The sequence below is a fragment of the Trichechus manatus genome, unplaced genomic scaffold, assembly GCF_000243295.1.
Source record: "Trichechus manatus latirostris isolate Lorelei unplaced genomic scaffold, TriManLat1.0 scaffold00058, whole genome shotgun sequence".
NCBI lineage: Eukaryota > Metazoa > Chordata > Mammalia > Sirenia > Trichechidae > Trichechus > Trichechus manatus.
This window is the reverse complement of record NW_004443994.1, coordinates 6,581,846-6,606,272: the sequence shown is the minus strand read 5'-3', so window position 1 is coordinate 6,606,272 and position 24,427 is coordinate 6,581,846. Positions and strand designations below refer to the sequence as shown.

Below are 24,427 nucleotides of genomic sequence, written 5' to 3'. Positions count from 1 at the left end.
TTTTTTTTTTTTTTTTAATAAACCTTGTATTCCCCTAAGGAATTTTCTCCGAATCAGAGTAAGAGCTTGACTGTTGTGAACCCATGAAACTGAGATTGTAAATAACTACAGAACTTGGCTAAAGCTCTGTCTGGGCGGGGTACCTTTGTGTGCAGGGACTGTGACTGGTCAGCCTGGCAGGTTTCCCTCAGATAAGCACCTTGGGTAATAGAAAAAGATACCGGTGAGATCCTTTAAGCTTTGAATTGAAATATGTGTGTCCTCAGCCAGTATCCCACAACCAAAGAGGCTAAGAGGACTTAGAGCCTGTGACTCTTTTATGGTTGTACAGTGGGAAAGGATTAATATTTCGTCATGTTAGGGACAAACAGAGTGGGAAACAAATGGGGAATTTAGGAAAAAATGCTGCATGTATGCAGGGGAAAATAATTGCGCATGGAAATTAAAGAGATTTTTATACAGCATGAAAATGACATAATCTGCGTGCTAGAAGGGCTGGTTGGCTCTGTTGGAGCAGTTGTTGGAAATTTGGTGCCTTTTCTTTGGCGTCCCCTCTGCAGCATTTAGCTCCTTTCCCATCTGGCAAGACCGTTGCTGCAGGAGTCAGCGGGTGGTGGGGAAATTTACCTTCCATGTCCTGGGTACTCAGAGTCCATCTTAAAGGTGCGGTAAGGATCTTACTCTTGTTGTTTGGTGCCGGTGAGTTGGTTCTGACTCATAGTGACCCTGTGTACAACAGAACGAAACGCTGCCTGGTCATGCACCATCCTCACGGTTGTTGCTCTGTTTTGTCTCATTGTTGCAGCCACTGTGTCAGTCCAGTTCCACTACTGTCCATAAGGTTTTCACTGGCCAGTTTCTTTCAGTAGTAGATCACCAAGTCCTTCTTCCTGGTCTGTCTTAGTCTGGAGGCTGTGCTGAAACCTGTTACCATGGGCGATGCTGCTGGTATTTGAAATACCAGTGGCATAGCTTCCAGAATCACAGCAACACACAAGCCACCACAGTACGACAAACTGACAGGCGAAGGATCTTATTGCATGTGTTAAAATCCTTTTAGTGCCTTTCCTGGAAAGATTCCTAATGTTCAGTTTAAATGAAAGCTGACTTTATGACTTACTTGCTGGACAGAATGTTAGTACTTAAAGGGACAGTAACCTAAATTATTTAATTACTATTTTAGAACATAAAGTGTAAGCATATTGAGTTAATAGAATTGGCAAATAAATACAATTATAGGATTGCTAAATTGATGAAAATTATAAACATTGGTTGTGTCACCGTGTGGAATTTCACAGTTTGTAAGGATGGAATAGTCTTAACACTGACGTAACTAGCTTGTACCTTCTTTCATTTACATCTAGGGTACAGGAAATGGAAGCAAAGACATATGTTGGCAATGTTGCATGCACATCTGTATACTTTACACATAATTTTAAATAAAAATAAGATGGGAAAAACTCTCCTATTTGGTGTGTGTGTGTATATATATATACACACACAAACACATATATATGTATAGAGTTTCTATATTAACAATGTTATGTTAACAATTTAACATTAGAAATTTAACAGTTTAACATTTGACTGTAGAGTTAGGTTAATGTTTAACATAACTCTACAGTAACAGGCTAGATATATTCAGTATATAGCTGCTTAGTTGTCACTGGATTATTTTTATCAATATAAGCAACCCAAACAGTATGATCAAACATGAATAGACATTTTTTAATCTGCTGTTAAAGGTTTTCACATCAGTGTTCTTCTTGTTGTGTGCCATTGAGCCAATTTTCGACTCATAGCGACCCTGTGGGAGAGAGTAGAACTGCCCTATGGGGTTTCCTAGGCTGAAATCTTTACAGGAGCAGATGACCAGGTCTTTTGTTCCGCGGAGCGGCTGTTGGTTCAAACCACCAACCTTTCAGTTGGCAGTCGAACGCTTAACCATTTGGGATGAAAAGAATGAATAATTACCTCATCCACAATATAGAATCTACTGGATTCAGATATTTAATTAATCTTACTTAAAGCACTGTTTACTTTTAAACTTATAAGTGAAAATTTGCTGTTATCTTCAGGCTCCTAACAGTATTGGCTTTGGGAAACAGAGCGAAAGATCCATGACAATGACCAAATCAATAAGAGATGACGTTCCTTCTGCTCAAGAGAATCTGATCAAGTGGGCTTTGGATAATGGCTATAGTCCAGTAACATCATACACAATGGCTCCTGTGGCTAATAGATTTCACCTTCGACTTGAAAACAGTGGTAAGTATGATTTTTTAAAAAAAATTTATATTAAACATACAATTTATTTCAGCTTATATGGTGCTGTTTTTCTACGGCACATTTTTAAATTATCTGGAATTGTGATAGGTAATTTTGGTGAAAATATATTTTATGTAGATTTTCAGAAAAATAGAGTGGATTGCATGTTAGAGAACTTTGTTATAGACTTAAGCCAATCACATTCACCGTGATTACATTAAGAATAAATTAAGCCTGGCCTTTCTCTCATAGGCATCCAGTGACTGCTTATGGCTGAGAATGCAGAGGGGATGGGACTATAGGGGAGAAGTCCTTAGTCAGAGGCTGTGTCTTCTGGGAAAATAGTCACGAGGACTCATGCTTGTGCTTTCTCATTCTCACCCAGAGGGAGAGCAGCAGTTATTTCTCCAATTTGATGGAGCAGAAAACATAGGCTCAACAAGTTCTTGAGGTTTACAAGAGCCTTAGAGCTAGCAAAATTCGAGCCCCAAATTTTCGGATCCCCAGTCCTGTTTGTCACTTCACGGACTGTGCTGAGTGCACTATTGGTAGAATGGGTCAAGTCCCAGCTCTGCCATTTATTCAGTTTGCGACAGGGGCAGTTGCTTAACCTCTGAGTCTCAGATTCTTCCGTGGGAAAATGGAGGAAGTTATAGGACTGACCTCTGTCTCTGTTGAAGTACCCATTTAAAACCTTTCAGAGCTTTGATTTCTTTTGGACCCATATGCCTGTGCCATCCTTCTCAAGAGGACAGTATTGAAGGAGGGTGAATGGGCACCAGTTGTCTTCACTTCCAACTTCCCCTGAAAGGGATTGACCTCAGGTTGGCTCTGGGTGAACCCATTGCCGTCGAGTCAATCCCGACTCACAGTGACCCAACAGGACAGAGTAGAACTGCCCCACAGGGTTTCCAAGGAGCAGCTGGTGAATTTGAACTGCTGACCTTTTGGTTAGCAGCTGAGCTCTTAACCACTGTGCCACCAGGGCTCCTGGCCATAGGTAGTAGATGTAAAGAATACAGTGAGAAGTATTGGTTAGTTTCTTCAGATTGTTGAAAATATGACAAAATATTGAGTTTGATTGTATAGAAATATGTCACCCACGTTTAAAAAGGTAAGTGTACCGAAGCAGCTTTTTCTTTTCCCTGTAAGGGCTGAGTTCTGAAAGGCTAGGGTGCCCAGATACTGGGGTAGCAAAATAATTTTAAAATATCTGTATAGATTTCACAAGAAATCTTTAGAGAAACTGTTCTAAAGACTCTGTAGACTCAAAGAAATTCAGTGAAATTTGAATGGAATAATATTGTCCCACATAATTTATTTGAGCGATAGATTTTTACAGCTTGTAGACCTTAGAAGTTATCTAATCCAGTAGTTCTCTGCCTTGGATAAACATTAGAATCACACGGAGAGCTTTTAAAACATTAATGACTGGATCCCACCCCCAGGGAGTCTGATTTTTAATTGGCCTGGGGTGCTGCTTGGGCATAGAGATTTTCTTTTTTTAAGCTCCCAGGCTGATTTTATTATGCAGCTAAAATTGAGAACCAATCCCCTAATTTAAAAAATTAGGAAACGGAGGCACAGAGAAGTAAGCCACTTGCCCAAACTCACTCAACTAATTATGGAGAACACCAGGACTCTAGAATTCAGGCTTCCAGACTCCTAATCTCTTTTATGTGTTGCTTATTAAAGGTTATTTTACACATGTCCATTCTGTGCTTATTCCTCCTCTTTTTGCCTCTCTTGATGATGATTCTGGCCTAGCATCATGAAACACTAATGATGCTTTGCCTTCTCTGTTCCCCCCAGAGGAGATGAGAGATGAGGAAGGCCACACCATCCCCCCTGAGCTTCGAATCCTGCTGGGCCATGGCACCCTGCCCGCCCTGGAGAACCCACCCATCCGGGGAGGGGGAGGCCAAGATGGAGGCTTCCCCTTTCCTTTCCCCGACATCTCCAGGAGAGGCCAAAAGGAAGGGGAAGAAGATAGGATCTTCTGGCCAAAGGACCCCGTGAGTCCCAGCGTGCAACTATTTCCTGATCGCAGAGAACCAGAAGAGGTGCAAGGGCGCGTGGATGTTGCCCTGTCAGTCAAATGTGACAAGGAAAAGATGACTGTGGCTGTAGAAGAAGATTCTCTTCAGGTCAGTGCAGCTTCTTAAAGGAGAGTGGGCCACCTCTTTCCCCATCTTGCCCCCAGTCTGTGCTAGTTATTTCCCTCTGGCTCTGTCACTTTTTGAACTCCGGAGACTTGATACTGTTTTCTCAGTTGGATGGGCCTACTTCCTTTGGCTGCAGTTCTCACCCGGTTCCTGTTGTTTTCAGTTGGGGGATGGGGAAGGGGTGGCAGATTCTTGTGTGTCAATATTTTGCTGTTGAATTTCCAAAGCCAAGAAACACAGTCCTTGGGATCTTGAGAGGTAGTAGACTGGGAAGAGATAGGTGGGAGCGGGGGAATGCAAGCCTCTAGCAACCTTTACTTGGAAGGTCAGGAAGAATCTATTAACTGTGTGTAGCAGAACTGCCTGTGGGCCCCCCATTATGTCTTGGACGGTTGTTGTTTCAGGCCAGCGGCTACTTGGGGATGGATCTCACCCTGTTGGATCCTACCTGCAAGGCCGAGATGAATGGCACCCACTTCATCTTGGAGTCTCCCCTGAGTGGCTGTGGTACTCAGCACCGGCGGTCAGCCCGGGACGGCATGGTTTACTATAACTCTGTGAGTGTTCTCCAGAACAAAGCCTTGCCCTTCGCCAAAGCCTTGCTCAGTGTTATCATTAGCCTTCATTCTATCAACAGAGTCTTAAGATTTATATGAAAATGAGGAGGGGGGTACCCCAGGCCTGGATAAAGCCAAGTGTTAGTTCTCTACAAAACGTAATGCACTTTGACTCTGAACTCTTTTGTTGTTTCCTTTATTGGTGAATCTGTGGGAGTTGGGAGGCCCCATTCTCTTGGCTGGGGCATTTGTGGCAATCTCTCCCACCTCCTTCTTCTAGGTCCTTCCAGAGCTGAATGCAGCAACGGGTTCACTGGCAAGATAATTACAATGTCTCTCTATGGCCAAGCTGCAGTGTCAGATGGCCTGGTCCTTGTAGGGATAAAATCCAAGGTCTTGGGCTACAGTTGAGCACCTCTGCACTGCTGAGCTAACCAGACATGTGATCTTTCTGGCCTCATTTAAGCCTTGTCGAGAAGTGGGAGGACCCTCCCTCCCTCCCTCCAAAAGAGAGAAAGTCAAAGTGCATCACATTTTGTCCAGAAGTGGGAGGACCCTCCCTCCCTCCAAAAGAGAGAAATCTGAAAGAGGCATTTAAGAAATTATTATTAAGTCTCTTTCTTCACCTCTAAGAGAGGCCCCAAATGGAAGTTATCTGGAGGGAGATTCTACATACTGCCCTAATGATAATCTATTGTGATAGCTAACCTTCACTTTCTGAAAATCATTCTTATCAGTTCATCTAAATCCTTTTTATTTGGAATAAACCCATTTTCTTAGAGATAGAGACTAGGCAGTGAATATGAAGAGAATTTAAAACATGAAATCTCAAAAAAAACTTTACAGTGTTAATTTTGCAGTTTTGCAGTGTTAATTTTGATGGCAGAGGTGAAGCTCAGATACCCCTGTGCTCTGCTTTGACATAATGTGTGTGTATGTACTTACTCTCAGTGCCTAGTCCAGGCGTGGGGTGCTGCTAACTCTTAATTCAGTTTTGCTGTGGGCTGGGGCATGGGGCAGCTGCAAGCTCTTTCCACTGCTGGTTGACAGATGCATTTGACCTAATTCAGAGAAGAGACTGGCAGTCAGGGTTCATGTGAGGACTGGCCCTCCTGTGAGCCTGAGTTCATTGCCTCTCAGAGAACTTTAGGATATTTGAGCTGGAAAGAACTCTAAGATGATCTCATCCAACTTCCTCATTTCACAGGTGAGGAAATTGAACTCCAGAGAGTTAAGAAACTTGCTTATGTTCAAGGGACTAGTTAATAGCAGAGCCAGGACTGAATTCAGCTTCCTGACTTCTGGTCCACTGATCTTGCCCAACACCAGCCTAGCCCAGCAAATCTCCCCGTTACCTGTATAAGTTATTAACCATTGACTTCTATAAAAAATACCCTTCTACCAGTTACAACACTAATTTTCTTACAATTATCCTGTTTTTCCTACAGTTACCCACTTTTTCCAGATATAATGAATGCCATATGTTGCTGATTCACTGGATTTCAGCATTTTAAACTGGTGTCCAAATTAACACTAATAAGAGGCTATGATAATCTGTATGTTAAAAAAGTATATATATGTGTATATATATATATTGCCTCAGGAGAGAAATGTATTATCCAGAGGCCTGAAGTTCCCTTCCTTTTTATGTATTACTATTTTCTTTATTTATGATACCCAGTGTAACCAGTATCCTAGGTACTAGCTTCCTTTGCATCGATACTTCTCTTTTGAGGACCTGGGAAAGAATAGAGAGATAGTGTTGCTTCATTCTCTTCCCATCCTACTTCCTTCAGTGAATAATTCTAGCTATTTGTTCCAATTATAATTGCTTATAGTAATTTTCAGACTTACTACAGGTTTTTATTTTGCAACATGTTCAGAATGCAATCATGCGAAGCCCTTCCCCTGCAAAAAGGAAAGAAAAGCATGACTACTTTAAGGAGTCCCATAGAGCTATACTACATTTACAAAAAAATTAGGGTTTTATTCATGGAGTCCTGGTCCTTGGTTGGAGCCCTGGTGGCGCAGAGCTTGGCTGCTAACCAAAAGGTCAGCGGTTTGAATCCACCAGCTGCTCCTTGGAAACCTTAGGGGCAGTTCTTCTCTGTCCTGTAAGGTGATTATGAGTCAGAATCAACTTGATGAGTATGGTCCTTGGTTGAATTTTTTCATCTTCGCTAGAACTAATCCAGGAATAATCATTCTAATAAGTGTTAAAACAGATTAACACTGTCTTAACTGGAATAAAATGTGATGCTCTTTTCTGTGTCCATACAGAATGATACTGAGGAAGAATTGAGTAAGAGAAAAGACGAGGAGAAGACTGGCTCAAAAGTAAACATTAGAAAGAGTTTGTTTCTAATTCAAAGGAAACTTTATACAAATCTGGAAAGATACAAATAACAAAAAGTCCCCTTTGCAGTATAGGTCTATTGACAACTCCATTTCAGTATCTGGTGTTTTCTCACTGTTTGAAATAATTTGTATTTCTTCACAAAGGAAAAAATATATTTCCGTGCAAATCTTAATTCGAACCTGCATTGTTGTTCTCTCTGAAGATGAAATCCCAAAAACTTGAAGTTTTTTTAAGTCAGATTTTCCATTCACATCTGAATTATTATGTGGATGTTCATGTGAGGTAGAAACAATTGCAGGCAGCTTGGTGTTTTTATAACATTGGTGAACTGTGCTTTCTTTGCCTTTTAGATTGTGATACAAGTTCCATCCCCTGGTGATAGTAGTGGTTGGCCAGATGGTTATGAAGATTTGGAGTCAGGGGATAATGGATTTCCAGGAGATATGGATGAAGGCGATGCTTCCTTCTCCAGGCAGCCTGTAATTGTGGTGGTATGTGTTTGTTTTCAAAAGGTGGTTGTAGAGAATTTTGTGTTTTTGGTTGACTTTAGTTAGGAACTGTCAAAATATGAGACTGAATGTTAAAGGCCAAAGCTCACAAAGCTACAGGGCCTTCATCCTTCATTTGACTGTGGTTTATCGCTGTGTTTGTTTGTTTTCCCAGTTTAATTGCAGCCTGCGGCAGGTGGGGAATCCCAGTAGCTTCCAGGACCCCCCCAGCAGAAACATCACCTTCAACATGGAGCTGTACAACACTGACCTCTTTCTTGTGCCCTCCCAGGGGGTCTTCTCTGTGGCAGAGAATGGACACGTTTATGTTGAGGTGAGAGCAAAACTTTAGCCCTGGGCTGTTAGGTGAGCACTGAATTGTGGTTCCTGGGACATTAGCTTAAAGACCCCTGTAGTTTCCCTGCAGAGGACCTCTTCCTGCTCATCTCATGGCCCTTGACCAGCTCTATGTGTGGGCTTGGCTCAGAAAACACTTATGTTTGATTTCTGACCAGAGTAGGCCATTTCAGAACTTAGTACATAATGCTAAATGAAGAGAGTGTTTTGTAGATGAATGTTAAAAAAAAAAAAAAAATTGGCAGAATGGGAATTCTAATAAAATCCTATCCTTGCTTTGTCCTCACCATTTTTGAGACAAAATGTCAGTAGTTGCAATGTCAGTTGACTATGGAATATTTCAAGCCACCTTGCATATTATCTTTTAAATTGCACTCACTTTTGAGTAAAATACTGTGTGCCACCATATCTTGGATCTTGGCTGAAAGCAGAGAATACCAGAAAGACATTTACCTGTGTTTTATTGGCTATGCAAAGGCATTCAACTGTGTGAATCATAGCAAATTATGGATAAAATTGTGAAGAATGGGAATTCTAGAACACTTAATTGTGCTCATGAGGAACCTATACATAGACCAAGAGGCAGTCATTCGAACAGAACAAGGGGATACCATGTGGTTTAAAATCAGGAAAGGTGTGTGTCAGGGTTGTATCCTTTCACCAAACTTATTCAATCTGTATGCTGAAGCAAATAATCCGAGAAGCTAGACTATATGAAGAAGAATGCGGCATCAGGATTGGTGGAAGACTCGTTAACAACCTACAGTATGCAGATGACATGACCTTGCTTGCTGAAAGTGAAGAGGACTTGAAGCATTTCCTGATGAAGATCAAAAACCACAGCCTTTTCAGTATGGATTGCACCTCAACATAAAGGAGACAAAAATCCTCATGTCTGGACCAATAAGCAACATCATGATAGAGAAAAGATTGATGTTATCAAAGATTTCATTTTACTTATATCCACAGTCAACGCCCATGGAAGAAGCAGTCAAAAAATCAAATGATGCGTTGCATTGGGCAAATCTGCTGCAAAAGTTTCCTCTTTAAAATGTTGAAAAGCAAAGATGTCACCTTGAGGACTGAGGTGCACCTGACCCAAGCCATAGTATTTTCAGTTGCTTTCTATGCATGCGAAACCTGGACAATTAATAAGGAAGACCAAAGAGGAATTGATGCCTTTAAATTATTGTGATGATAAAGGATATTGAATATACTATAGACTGCCAGAAGAAAGAACAAATCTGTCTTGGAAGAACTACAGCCAGAATGTTCGTTAGAGGTAAGGATGGCGAGACTTCATCACACGTACTTTGGACATGTTATCAGGAGGGACCAGTCCCTGGAGAAGGACATCATGCTTGGTAAAGTAGAGGGTCAACGAAAAAGAAGAAGACTGTCTTTTTCGAGATGGAATCCCGAGATGGATTGACACGGTGGCTGCAACGATGCACTCAAACACAGCAACAATTGTGAGGATGGCACAGGACCGCGGGGTGTGTTGTTCTGTTGTACATAGGGTCACTATGAGTCAAAACTGACTTGATGCACCTAACACCACCATATCTCATGAACGTTGTTTTTTTTTCCCCCAAGTCATTATCTAAATGTATCTATAAACTTTTTAGAACTGTTTCCTATATATAATGGTAATAATCATGTACAGGAGTCCTGGTTGGTACAAATGTTTAATGCATTCTGCTACTAACTGAAAGGTTGGAGGTTCATATCCACCTAGAGGTGCCTTGGGAGAAAGACCTGTCAATCTATTTCTGAAAACTTAGCCATTGAAAACCCTACAGAGCACACACCGTTCTACTCCGACACACGAGGTTACGAGTCAGAATTGACTTGATGGCAACTAGTTTTAGTTTAATCTTGCATAGCATAGTCTGTAGAGTGACTGTAAAATATTAAGTAGTGGTGGTAATGATGAAGGACCCCTGGTGGCACAGTGATTAAAGCACTCAGCTGCTAACTGAAAGATCAGTGGTTCGAACTGATATGTGGCAGTCTGCTTCTGTAAAAGTTTACAGCCTTGGAAACCCCATGGGGCAGCTCTACTCTGTCCTATGAGTTCACTATGAGTCGGAATCAACTCGACAGCAGCGGGTTTGGTTTTTGGTTAACATTTATTGCAGATTACTATATGCCAAACACAGTTGTAAGTATTGTAATTAATTTAATTTAATTACTAGATTAATTAATCTGATTCCATGAGACAGGTCTGTTAATATCCCCATTTTATGGATGAGAAAATTGAGGCACAAACTTGCACAAGGTCACATAGGTAGTACCTAGAAAAGCTGGAGTTCACAGCAAGGCAGTCTGGCTCCAGAGCCCACACTGTAACCTACTGGATGCTACTATCATCTGTCCTCAAAATGCCATTCGAAAGGGGAAAAAATGTACCCTCTTAGCTTTGCAAATATCGAGGTTCACGGACTGGATTCTAGAGAAGGTAAATTTCTTTATGGCACCAGGATGCCTGTGTTTGGCACAACAAACAACTTCAGTGTTTCCATTGGGCATATTGTCTCGTGATCTTACAGGAAATCCATCCTTTCATGAGCTAGTTTTGGTGCTAAGCTGCAAGCTGCTGTTCTGCTGCACTTGCAGGAGGGGTGAGAAGCTTACGGGCTCGAAATGGGATACTTCCATCTATTAAAACTGACCTCAGCGCACATATTTCTATTTTAGAAAGACAAATAGCTCCACATTTGCACTGACTCTGGGACAGAGCCTGCTGGCTCTAGATGTTGTTTTCCTGAATCATATGGATTCTGACCCCTCACTCCTTTTTGATTTTCTGTCCTGAGAGGTCTTCTCTTTCTTTGGGTAAATCTCTGTTTTCCACTGGAAAAAAATACGCTGCTTTCTACACGCAGTTTCTACTTCAAGATCACTAAACCACGATCGCTGTTTTTCTCTTGCTTTTCTGGCTGCACAGTGCACATGTGCCATTGGTAAACAGTTTCTATTGTGCTGTGGATTGTAGGGGCGCTGCCTAAGTGCAGTTTGTTCTTTTCCAAATGTGTGCCTGGCTTTGCTAATTGATGACTTTGCTGGTTTATGCTAATTGGTGGCCAGATGTCCTCAAGTAGCCTACCCTGGGTGTTTTGAGTTTTCTTCCCCATCTTCCTAATACTTGAAATACATTATTATTTTCCTTTTATTTTTTCATTTTGTTTTCCCATTTATACCCTTTCATTTATCATCTATATTTTTCATAGTTAAATTTAGCCAGTGAAGTTGTCAAGTGATGAAAAAGAAATGGACTCAATCTTTTTGCTACCATTTTAATATCAAATGTATTGAAGAGAATTTTGGAGGGGGCAGTATTATAAACTACTTTATTTTAAAGTTGTTTTAAACTACCGAAAGTATGAGAGGGAATTTGTAAATGTTTTTGCTAAAGAGGATAGCAGCCATGCCTAATGGGTAGCAACCGTGCCTAATCGTTGGTTTCCCAGTTTGACTTTACTGCTGATAGGAAAATGTTTTACTTAGGTTAAAGAAAACTTACTAAATCATTGGCTTGGTTTAAAGAACTATTTCTAGGTGTCTTCTCCCAGCCATCATTCTTTTTCACATCCCCTCCCAGAATCCCCTGTTCGTCTATACCACCATCCCTTCCTTTAAGACAAATGATACCACAGTTTTGCTACCTGTTCTTTGGTCATCTCTGGGTGCTAATTGGTCATATGATGGCAGCTTTTCTTAATTCTTTTGGCTTGGGGAATTAAAAAAAAATTATTTATAACCAAAATAATTTATTTATTTGGCAGTTTCTTCTTTTTTTTTTTCCCCGTACAAAAATTTATGCATACATTGTTATGTGACTCTAATTGCTCTCTCCATACAGTGATAGCACACTCCTCCCTTCCGCTCCTGATTCCCCATGTCCATTCAGCCAGTTCCTAACACTCTCCACCTTCCCATCTCACCTCCGGACAGAAGCTGCCCGTTTAGTCTCTTGTATCTACTTGAGCTAAGAGGCACACTCCTCACGAGTATCACTTTATGTCCTGCAGTCCAATCCAATCCCTGTCCGAAGAGTTAGCCTTGGAAATTGTTTTAGTTCTGGGCTGACAGAGAATCCAGGGGCCATGCTTTCCGGGGTTCCTCCAGTCTCAGTCAGACCATTAAGTCTGGCCTTCTTACTAAAATTTGAGTTCTGCACCCCTCCTTTCTCCTGTTCTATCCGGGTCTCTCTGTTATGTTCCCTGTCAGGGCGGTCATTGGTGGTAGCCGGGCACCATCTAGTTCTTCTGGTCTCAGGCTGATGAAGTCTCTGGTATAACCAAAATAATTTAAATCTAGGCTAGTACTACTAATAATAGTAGGCATTTATTGAATAGCTGAGAACTGTGTTATTTGCATATAAGTTTTACTTACTAATTCTCAGAATAACTTAAGCTAGTAGGTATTAATGCCCCTATCCTATAGGTGAGGAAACAGAGCCTCAGGGTCCCCAGCATGTAAACAGCAGAGCACGATATTTCCTAGGGCTTGTCTCACTCCAAAGCCTGTGGTTCTACAGCTCATTTCCAGTCCATTTTAGATTAAAAGATTACTGATAACATTTTTCCTCCAAAGCAACTTTTTGGGATACCGTAGACATTCTATCATTACATACTCTTTGGAAGGAAATATTTACAGTTCTTCTATTACACATTTTTGCTATGTGGGTTTTGAGTTCATGTTAAAAGACACTTTTTAGTAAAGGATATATGCAATTTGCCATCTCTCCAAGGTAAACTATTTGCTTTTTCAGAAATATTACAAAAATAACCAAATACCACTTCCTAGAGAGATGTCTTGCAAAGAATTCTCCCCAGAGCCACATGATGGCCCTGGTTAAATTGACCCTGTAGCTACAGTGAAGCAGTAAAGAGAGAATTGACTTGGGTTCAGAAGACCTGAGTATGAGCATTGGTTTTATCCAGTACTTGCTGTATACGATTTTGAGTAAGTCATCTATCCTGTGTGTTCAATTTTTCTTCCATTTATAAAATGGAGATGAAAATACCTCACGAGATTGTTCTCTGGGAATAAATAAGTGTACGCAAAAACTTCTTGTAAGCTTTAAGATACCCCAAGAAGCTGTTGTCGTAATCATCTTATTAGCATCCTCCTCCTCCTCGTCTTCATTGTTGAGTGTCCTGTAGTTAACCACATAGGCGTCTTCCACGTTAGTGCTGAGGACTCAAAGCCCCTTGCAATGCCAGGGATTTCCCCTGAGTATCTCAGAGTGGAAAGTTTGTTTGTATCGCCCTGTCATTTGAAAGGATTCCAAGGCTATTGGCTTATGGTTAAATATTAACTTTATTTCTGAAGTCTTTAAGTTTATTTTGATCCTAAGTTTAATTAAGGAATGAGGTATGCAGAGTAGGGACAATTCACGAAGTGATCCATGTGTCACCAAATGGAGAATCCAGTCTGGAGCAGGTTTTTAGCTGAGTTCAGGACCCTGAATTGTTTACACTTGGCCAAACACTACTTCCTGTTTCTAAAGAAAAGAACCTTAACAAGGTTTGGACCTAGCCCATACAAATGTTTTCTAAGAGGGAAGTGTAAATGAGTCAGAAACGTTTCTAGATTAGATTTCCCTTCAAGTACTCCTGGGCTTAAAGAATGAAGGGAGGGAGGGTACTTGGCAAGACCTGAGTTGGACCTGTGAGCAGCTGGGACACTTTGCCAGGCTCGTGATCGCCACCAGATTGCACCGTCCCTCACATCCAGCACCAGAGGCCAGCCCTGCCTGCTCACCAGTGAATCTGTGGCTTTACTGTAATGTTTCAGGCTTAGTGGGGCAAATGGTTTGCACTCAACTACTCATCTAAAGATTGGCAGTTCAAACTCACTCAGTGGCACCATGGAAGAAAAGCCTGGTGATCTGCTTTTGTAAAGATTACAGCCAAGAAAACCCTTTGGAGCAGTTCTACTCTATAACACATGGGGTCGCCATGAGTTGGCAGTGGGTTTTTGGGTGTTTGGGTTTTTTCCCCTAATTTGTTGCAGTTTAGAAGCTTAGTCCTCCCTGTTTGGGTTTAAATAGATTCTGCCTCTGTCCTCTGTGGTTTGGTTGGTTGTTTATTTGTTTTTGTTTTTTGAGCACTTTTAAAAAAGAACTCGCATTACAAATGATACGCTGTGTGGAGCTAGGGGCTTTTCCTTTTGGTGCTTTATTTAGTTTGGAAAATTCACTTTAGGTACATGCTATGCTTTTATTTTTATTTCCCAGATGACTCATGGCAGTTGAAGAGACTTACTTTGTATTTGAATCTTCCAGGCTGTCATTTGAACTATATAATTCATTGTCATCATCCACGTTAAGTTTAAATGGAAAACATTTCTTTCTTCAATGAATGGATGTTACTTTTGTAATTAGAAAGAAGACTGTATGTTATGAGAATAAAGCAGTGGCTCTTATCAGAAGGACCATGCCAGTGTGTTACTGTTGTGCCAGAGTAAAAGTGGGATGCTAACTCATTTCTAACTTGATCTTTCTGTTTGTTTATAGGTATCTGTTACTAAGGCTGACCACGAACTGGGATTTGCCATCCAAACATGCTTTATCTCTCCATATTCGAACCCTGACAGGCTGTCTGATTACACCATCATTGAGAATATTTGTCCTAAAGATGAATCTGTGAAATTCTACAATCCCAGGAGAGTACACTTTCCTTTCCTGCAAGCTGAGATGGACAAGAAGCGCTTCAGCTTCGTTTTTAAGTCCATCTTCAACACCTCGCTGCTCTTCCTGCAGTGTGAGCTAACGCTGTGTACCAAGAAGGAAAAGGACCCCCAGAAGTTGCCTAAGGTTAGTGGGTCTCCATCCATGTGGACTGCTATTTTGATATTTTGGATGAGACAGTGACTTACTGGAGAAGTTTAATCTCATATTTTTGCAGGTTGAGATTTCTGGTTTTGGAACTGCCCAACTGAAGTAATAAAGTCTGTGTTATCAGGGACCTGTGAGTTTTATGGAATCTTAGAAAATAAATCTTGACAGTGTGAATTTTTTTTTCCATGCACACTACTTAGTAGTGCTTTACGAGTGATAAATCAAGACTGTTTTCCATTGAGGGAGAGGTCTGGCTTTATCTTTGCTGTTCAGGTAGTGTGCAATGCCAAAAATATAGAGAGCCGAAAGGACAAGTTTAGTGTGAGGATTAATTTTTCCAGGCCCCACTGAGACTTGTATTGCAATTGTTTTTTGACCTTCTCTGTGTGAGTTATAAGGTTGACTTGTCTCTGGAGGGCCTCTCGGGGAAACTAACAAATATTTTAATTTTTCTCTGTTTCATACCAGTTTATCATGTTAGCTTCATTTTACTCCCCATGCTGAACTAGTACATTCTGTTGGCCATAACAGAAATTAGAACCATTTGACCTTGCTGGAATGGCTGCTGTAGGGGGATCTATAAGGCTATTTATGGTACCTCATCAGGCCAGGCTTGTATATGAAAGATGTTTTCTGCCTTAAGTTTGTTTCTGTGATCTGCTGCTGTTGTTGAGTCGGCTCCAACTCATGGCTACCTTATGTTTAACAGAACAAAATGTTGCCTAGTTCTGTTGTTATGGTGATTGTGTCAGTCCATCTCATTGAGAGTTTCCCTTACTGCCATAAATGTGAATAATTTCTTATGTACATCTATTAACGTAGCTATCTCACACAGTATAAGATGACTTCTAATCCTTTTTTTTTTTTTTTTGGTATAGAGCAATGGTTAACAGCTCAGCTGCTAACCAAAAGGTCTACAGTTAGAATCCACCAGCTGCTCCTAAGAATCAAGCTGTATGGTTAATAATACCTTGTGTGTATGGAATTCTCTCATTTAGAGCACAGTTTGTAAAGGATAGGTGTAGGGGTAGGAGGAAAAATTATCATTATTGGAGAGATTACCATTGATCTGAATCCTTTATACCATTTTATTCTCCTGGGCATCCATTTCTCCTATAACACCAAAGAAAATTTTGTTTACATATGAAATTATAGCAAATCTGATCGTAATCATTAGGGAGCTTGTATATGTAAGCTGATTTAGCCTGTATTCATTAGGTTGTTTTTGGAAACATTGATGCTTTAGGCTTGAGGGCATTTGCCTTCTCGTGACCATCAAGGCTGGGGCTTAGTGGGCAGTGGTAGAGAGCCGTGGGGAACTTAGTGCTTGGCTGTGGGACCCAGCCACTTGCTACAGGCAAAAGGATAACTCTTTTAAGAGTTAGAGATCTAGGAGAAGAGGAAGCCTGGCAGTTACCAGGGGTCTTTGCTGGTGGCTTTGAATGTTGCATCTCCCTGATCTTGGCCCCAAACAATGTAGCTTTACAGTGTGCTAATCCACAAAAGTTAACCTAATATATCCTTCCAAAACACTGTGAGGAGAGTTCTAAATCAGGAGACGACGTGGGATGTGACCTAAAACTAAAATGTCCATTTACCCCCAAGTGCAATGGGATACTGTGGAAGAAGCATGGGAACTGGAGAAAGAAGGCCTATTACTTACTAACGGGACTTTAAGCAAGCCCCTTGACATCTCAGAACCTGCATTTCCTCATCTCTGAAATGGAAATAATAATACCTTATTTCCCTTCTTGATAGAGGAGCAAATTAGACAATAGACGTAATGGTAATTCACTACAGTGCAGTGGCTTAGAATGATCTATTTTCATTGTTTTCCTATTCACTGCTGATAGTTAATATTTTCAGCCTGAGTGACTTCTGAGTGCTTTTTATGTCAATAGTCAGAGCCAAAGAATTTTCTAGGACAAGATCTCAAAGATCATGGAGTACAACCCTGTCCTTTGCTGATGACACTGAGACCCAGAGAAGTTAAGTGTCTTGCCCAGGGCCACCCAGCTAACACTGAGTTAGTAGTAGACTCATAAACTTACTTAACTGAAGACCTAACAGGAAATTCAGAAGAGACTTTCCTAAAATGCAAATCGTTTCATTAATGATACCTCTCCACAGAAAACCATTGTTTTCCTCTACAAGACAGCTTACTGTAAAGGCTTTTCTATTTTTTGGGGGGGTAGGATGGTGTGGGGTAGGAGGATGGGATCTTCTTATGTGTCTCACTTCCATGTTGCTCAGAGCAGAAATGACGGTAAAGCCAAAAATCTTTGCTTTTTTGTGATAGATGTAGCTAGAAGTTAATCAACTTTTTGGGGTGCCTTGATAGAGACTTTTTAAATGATCAATATATTTCTTTTTATAACAAAAGTGAATGAGTGTTATTCACATTAGCATTTCACTCATTGATGAGCACAGATAAGGAGCCAGAGTTATTTTAAAGAAAAAGGTATTGGAGCATGATCATTTATTTTCAAAGTAGATACCATGGACCTGGACATGGTAGTTATAAATTTAGGGCCTTAAGATAGCTAGAAGCAGCGACTCTCATGGCCTCCACACCTGGGCACAGCTCCCCAGGACCTGCGTTTTAGAACATTAAAAGCAGATGACTCTGGAAAGTTCCATGGTGCATGAACCTATACCAGGATTAAAAAATCAAACAAACTCGACAACATGATTATCTTTTTGGACAACTAAATATAAAATCTGTCACCTTCATAACACAATACATGAAGTCTCCCACAATCACAAATCACAAAAATGAACCATTTATGTGAAGCCAACTTGGTGAAGGGCCAACATTAGTCATATGGTTTCTCTGTTATTCAGACTAAATAACACCAAAACTTCTAGTTGTTTTGTGGGAAGAATCAAAATAAAAAAGACAGCATTCACAAGCCATCCAGGGGTATTTGTATCTTCAAATGCAGCTGAGAATACACTGGGCCTGCCACTGTATCTCCCAGGTTATTTAGGGGCCTTTGGAAAACACCCCCATTTCCTCTTTCTCAGAGGTAAACAGCTGGAACTGGCCTGATAAGAGGCTGGGACAGCTGTGCAGGCTGAGCTGGTGACCCCTGACTGTACTTTGCTCTGCATCCCTGCAGTGTGTGCCTCCTGATGAAGCCTGCACCTCGCTGGATGCCTCCATGATCTGGGCCATGATGCAGAACAAGAAGACATTCACCAAGCCCCTGGCTGTGATCCACCATGGAGGAGAACCTAAAGGTACGCTTTGGGAGGCTCAATCAGAGAGAATAGGGGCCTAAGGGCTGTGCCTTAAAAAAATCCAATTCAGTAAAAAGATAAGTTAAGCGCCAGTGAGTAACTGTAGAAAAAGATTCTTTGCGTGAGGATTCTTTTATTTAGCTGGCTCTCCTACTGCTGTTGTGGGCGTTGTGATATGTTTGCAAATGATTTCCTCTTTAAAAAATTAGATCAGAGTCAAAGGTGTCCCTGTCATAATGTCACTCTCCCTTGCATTCATACATGCTTCATTGACTGTGCAAGAAAGGGTTAGAGTTACTTCTGGCATGCTGGGAGTTGAACAGTCCACAGCCCATCTTTCCACGCTATAGCCCGCGGTGAGTGATGTACTGGAAATGGCTATGAGCCTGCAACCAGCTATTGTTTTGCTTTGTCAAAATCCACAAATGTCTTTGGGAGGGTGTTATGCATGTGAACATAATCCTTCTTAGATGTTACCCCAGAAAGAAGGTTGAGAATCACTGAGCTTTTATAATTCAATTTTAAGAGTTTTAGGCAATCACACGTGTTGCTTGAAGCCAAAGCTGCCGCCTCTATACATACAGGAACAGTCAGCAAGCTGCACCTTCTGGGAGAAGGGAAGGATGTGCCCTAAGAGGTGTGGTAGCCATACCTGGGAGACAGGCAGGGCAGAGCCAGACCAGGCACAGGCCAGAGCCAGCCAAACCAGCACAGATGCAGAGTTGGGCCCTATGGCGATATTAGGAATGAATATGAGAGCCTGTGGATTGTGTAGAGAGCATCCAATGGGGACCTATGTCACAGCTCCAAGGGTGTGAACAAGCAGCAACACACCAGGTAGCTATCCACATCTGAGACTTGGAACCAAATGTGGCACGGGCAGTTACAATTGGTATATAAGGGTACCAAACTGAGAGAAGGCTGGGAGAGTGAAAGTGGGTTCCGGGCTCAGGGGTTAGATAATTTAGGACTAGAGCCACAAGACCGCCTTCCAACATCCTGAGGGCCTGAGAGGAGTCTGGGCACCAAGGGCCTTGACAAAAGCTAGGCATTAGCTGGGAGGCCTGCTGGGTGGTGCTGACACCAGCTCTAGGTTTGGGACACCCCTGAGGCAACATTTCTGATACTGAACATTGTTGGGTTGGGATTTGGCAAGACTGGGCAGCCGGAATGACCCTGGGGCAGGCAGGGCCTGACAGAACAGGGGCCCGTGGGTGCTGTTCAGTTTGCTATTAGATTGAGTGACCTTTGTGAAGCTAGCGGTGTCACTCCAATTGTCCTGTCTGGTGGTGGCATCTGCCCCTGTCCTAGGAACACACTCACATCAGTGGGGAGGGTGCTGGCTTAGGAGACTGTTCTTGGCTTTCCTGCTAACGGGCTGTGGGACCTCAGAGAGCTCCCCTCGCCTCCTTGGGTTTCATTTTCTTTATCTGGAAAAGGAGAGGTTTGGACCAGATGACTTCCAGAGACCTTTTCAGCTGTAACACTCAAATATGCTGTTGGAAGAAGCAAAATCATTTTTAATTCATTTTCCAGTCATCCTAAAGTTGGTATGAAATGAACATGCTAGATGTTTATTGTTTCCTCAGCAACTTTTGTGTTTGTTTTTCTCTTATTGGTTGGTTTTCAACCATTTGAAACAACCACATTCTTTCTATAAATGGATTACCCACACGACCCCTTGTTTATGGTCTCAAGGGGAAGAAATAAGAATAAATTAATTGTGTTACTAAGTATATTGCAATTGGACAGCAGCTGGCTCCGTTTTGTGCTATGAAAGAGGTTTAACAATAGCAACAGCTACCTCGTACTCCGTCTGTTACTCTTACCTATTTTGAGAAAGGTAATTCTGCTGGTAATTGAAGGCAGCAGCTTGCTTTTTCCTATGCCAGACAATAAATAGGCATTAATATTACAGCAGTATAACTTCCAGTAATTCATTCATTTTCCTTTTAAGTCTGGTGGTATTCTCTAAGTAATTTCTCTTGTAAATAAGGTAATTGCTTTTATTTAAACTTAGGTGATTATCCTGAAATTTCAGTGTTTTCTTTACATAAAAAGTTCAAGAGGACAGTTTTACCAAATATCAAAGCAGCTTAATGAGATTTGCTAATTGAGGTTAGTGGGGAAGGCATGTGGGTGAAGAACATTTTTTGTTAAACAAATTGAGGAGGCTAAACTGTAGGCCAGCTTCCCAGGGGCTAATGCATGTATGCTTTCTACCTTAACACCGAATGGGGTAGATTTCCTGGCAATTTTCAACTGTGTGTGTCCTCTCTTGTCTTTTATGTTTATTTTCTTTGGACTCTAATATCATTTCTCCTCAATGCAGGCCACTGGAGTCTTTGCTTCCCCCTGTTTTACAGTGAGTTGAAATAGTCACTTAAAAAGGGAATATGACCATTTGCCTTTAAAAAAAAAAAAAAGAAGAAGTTGCTGTTGAGTCAGTTCCAACTCAGGCAATCCCATGTGTTACAGAGTAAAACTGCTCCATAGGGTTTTCTTGGCTGTAATCTTTATGGAAGCAGATCACCAGGCCTTTCTTCCATGGTCCCACTGGGTGGGTTCCAGTCACCAACCTTTAGGTTAGTAGACAAAAGCAAACCATTTGTACCACCCAGGCACCTCATTTGCCTAGTAACATTGGTTTATTTGAATAATAAAAGGATCATGAATGTTCTTCTGGGATACATTCTTTTACTGTAGCATCTGTGGGAGTGGATGGACCTCTTATTGGGATTTAACTTTTTAGGTAATAATTTCCCAGCCAATGGAGCCATTCATTGTCCATTTACTATATGAGTGCTCTTTGAAGGCAGTGTCAAAACTCCAGCTCTCTCTGGTCATTTGATCCATCTTATTTACCAACAGTTGAGTTTTCTTGGGCAGCAAATAAAGTCTGTGGTTGGCAACTTAGCAACCAAGCAGCGAGTGGCTCTATGGCTACCGCTGCCAATGGCATGAACACATTTCAGGCAGTGTTTTTTTCCTTCCATGACCAGGGACAGTAGGCTGTCAAGACTAATAAATGATACTGGGTCCCTCCTTTGGGCCATTGTTTTTAATGGAACCTTATCAAGTTTCTGCAGTGCATCTTTAAGTACCTGGGGAACCAGCATTGGATTAGCATTCTACTACTAACCCAGACACTGTTTAAACTTTAAACAATAGATGATGGTGCTGGTGATGGTGGAGATGATGACATTGATTATCTAACATTTACTGAAAGTTTACTTAGTGTAAGGCTCTATGCTAAAGACTGATAGCGTGGATTACCATATTTAATCCTCACAGCACTTCTGTGGAGCCCTGGTGGCGCAGTGGTTAAGAACTTGGCTGCTAACCAAAAGGTTGGCAGTTTGAATCCGCCAGCTGCTTCTTGGAAACCCTAGGGGGCAGTTCTTCCTGTCTTATAGGGTTGCTATGAGTCGGAATTGACTCAACGGCAATGAGTTTAGTGTTTGTTTGTTTTTTTTTAAATAAGCCAGGTATAGAGAGAAGCTAAGTAAATTCAGCAAGATCACACAACATATAAAATGGTAGAACTGGGATTCAAATCCAGGTATTTTGATTCCAGAATCTATGCTTTTAACCCTGTGCCTTATCCTAGGTGGAGGTTGATTCTAGTTTTTAATAAAAACTGAAAGCAACATAGGCATCTGACTCATACCCCTATTCCCACCTCCCCTACCTCTTATTCATACCATTATCACATTGGTATTCAAGGTAACACTCAAATACTCAAATGATTATGAACTGCAGAGAACATGAGGACTTTTGGATAGTCTTCCTCCAAACAGTTAGATGTTGAAAAATCTATAAACTTTTTAGCAGAGTATTATTAAAGTTCAGGACAAGTTCTGTGACTTTGGATGATAACTCACAAAAAGGCCCAGAAAACATGACTAGTTTTTGCATATTATGGTTTATGGCAAAAAAGTTAAAATAGTTGAAGTGGTACCATCGTACCATATTTTCCGCAATAGTTTGAAGTATAGGCATATTAGTGCTGTTTACTTTGGATATTGTGACTACTTTTTACAGCCTTTGAGAACACTTGGACTTACACAATGAAAATGGTTGCACCAGGTCAGTGATAATTAAAAAAAAAATGGTGAAAGGGAAAGGGAGGAGTAATCATTTCTCTGAAACTTCACACACACTTGTGGGCATAAAATGACATTCCCAAAGTTTCCATGATTTAGATACAATATGTGATTCTTAGCAAGTTATATGTTCGAAATACTGAATTTTCTCCCTGTTTCCACCATATAACTTTAAAAAATAACAGTGTGCTCAGCATAGCGCTGGCATATATGGGCACTCTGTAAATGTTAATTTCCTCCTCTTTCTCTCAACCTCTCAGCCAAGTTTTTTTTTTTTTTTTTTTTTGGTGGAGGGGAGGTATGGAAGGGAAAATTGTGGGTATCAGTTGGAAGTTAATCCAAGAGAGGCATTACTTTTTGGAACACCTTTGATTTTGCCAGAGTAAAAATACTGTAAAGGATCAGATTTTGTCCTTTGGCTGTAGCAAGATTGTAGAAATACTTCATTGACTGATCAAGGTATTCAGTCTCTATCCAATAAGGGAGAGTGGTGTCATAGGACTTTTTTTCACTCCATGTGCTGTACTTTTCATTTTGGAAAATATCAAATGTATTTAAAAAAAAAAAAAAAAAGTAGAATAGTAGAATGAATCCCCATGAACTCACCATCTGGTTTCAACAATTACCACTTCATGGCCACTGCTGTTTCATCAGAGTTCCTGGGTTGTGCATATGGTTAAGTACTTGGCTGCTAACTGAAAGGTTGATGGTTTGAGTTCACCCAGAGGGATCTCAGAAGAAAGACCAAAAATTAGCCATTGGAAACCCTATGGAGCATAGTTCTACTCTGACACACAGGTGCTCGCTGTGAGTTGGAATTGACTTGACAACTGGTTTGTTTGTTTGTTTGTTTTTGTTTATTACTTTCCATCTCCTACTGGATTATTTTGAAGGAAACCCAGACGTTTCATTTCATCCATATATATTCCAATATGTACCTCTAAAAGATAAGAACCATCTAAAGATCTCAAGTAGGGAACCAATGATCAGATCATTTAGGAAAACCACCCTGAAAGCAGTGTGAAGGTTGAGTTGCAGAGGAAAGAACACAATAGTAAGATATACATGATATTTATGGTTATTTATTTAAAAATATTTATGAAATGTCTATTATATGCTAGACTTTGTGCTAGGCATATAATGAGCAAATTCTGCTCCTGTCCTCATAGCCTTTACAGTCTTGTGCAGGGCTTCTCAGCCACAGCACTATTGACGTTTTGGACTGATAGTTCTTTGTTGTGGGAGGATGTCTTGTGCAGTGTAGGATGTTTAGCAGCTTCCTGGCCTCTATGTCTCTACATACTAGATGTCAGTAGCAAATCTCCCCTCCCCCTGCCCAATTGTGCCAACCTAGAAAGTCTCCCAACATTGCCAAATGTCCCCGGACGGGGGGCAGGGGGGTGCAAAATCATCCCCAATTCAGGACCACTAATCTAGTGGGATGATGCAGATAATATGCGATGAATGCCGTAAGTATTGAAAGAACCTAGAGAAGGGGTTCAATCACAGTGAACCCACCAGTCGCTCCATAGGAGAAAGATGTGGCAGTCTGCTTCCATAAAGATTTACAGCTTTGGAAACCTTATGGAGCAGTTCTACTCTGTCCGGTAGGGTCACTATGAGTCCGAATTGACACTCTGGCAATGAGTTTGGTTTTTTGGTTTTAAAGCTGGTAAGAACTATAAGCACATCTTAAACAGGGCCTGCACAAAGTTTTCCTGAGTCGCCAGCTTCTTTGGCTCCCCAACCTTCCCTCTTTGCCAGATACCAATAGAAGTGGGTATCAGTTAAACGCCTTGTTTTCCTGTGGGCATGCTCGGTTCTACCATGTTTAAGAGAATCAAAAGCTGTGGTCAGTTACTCATGCATAACCCCAGAAATAGCCCATTTATGAACACCATGCCTAACAATCCCAGGAGGGAAATTTTGGTTCTAGAGGTAGACCAGAATTTGCTCAAGAGTATCTGCAAAGATTTAATTCAGAATGTTGATTATAGTTTGTTCTTTCTGTAAAGAAATCTTTATTGTTAAAAT

At 41.1% G+C, this 24,427-nt stretch overlaps 1 protein-coding gene across 3 annotated transcripts in view; it reads left to right on the top strand.

The window, feature by feature from the left end:
* TGFBR3 (transforming growth factor beta receptor 3) overlaps positions 1 to 24,427 on the top strand; it is a 209,094-nt gene that overhangs the window by 167,836 nt on the left and 16,831 nt on the right. For all 3 annotated transcript variants that reach the window (XM_004378731.2, XM_023733421.1, XM_023733420.1), the window contains 7 exons: positions 2,079 to 2,268; positions 4,081 to 4,415; positions 4,838 to 4,990; positions 7,700 to 7,840; positions 8,013 to 8,171; positions 14,721 to 15,020; positions 18,167 to 18,287. In XM_004378731.2, the coding sequence (XP_004378788.1) occupies positions 2,079 to 2,268; positions 4,081 to 4,415; positions 4,838 to 4,990; positions 7,700 to 7,840; positions 8,013 to 8,171; positions 14,721 to 15,020; positions 18,167 to 18,287 (1,399 nt within the window). The remainder of the gene's footprint in view (positions 1 to 2,078; positions 2,269 to 4,080; positions 4,416 to 4,837; positions 4,991 to 7,699; positions 7,841 to 8,012; positions 8,172 to 14,720; positions 15,021 to 18,166; positions 18,288 to 24,427) is intronic.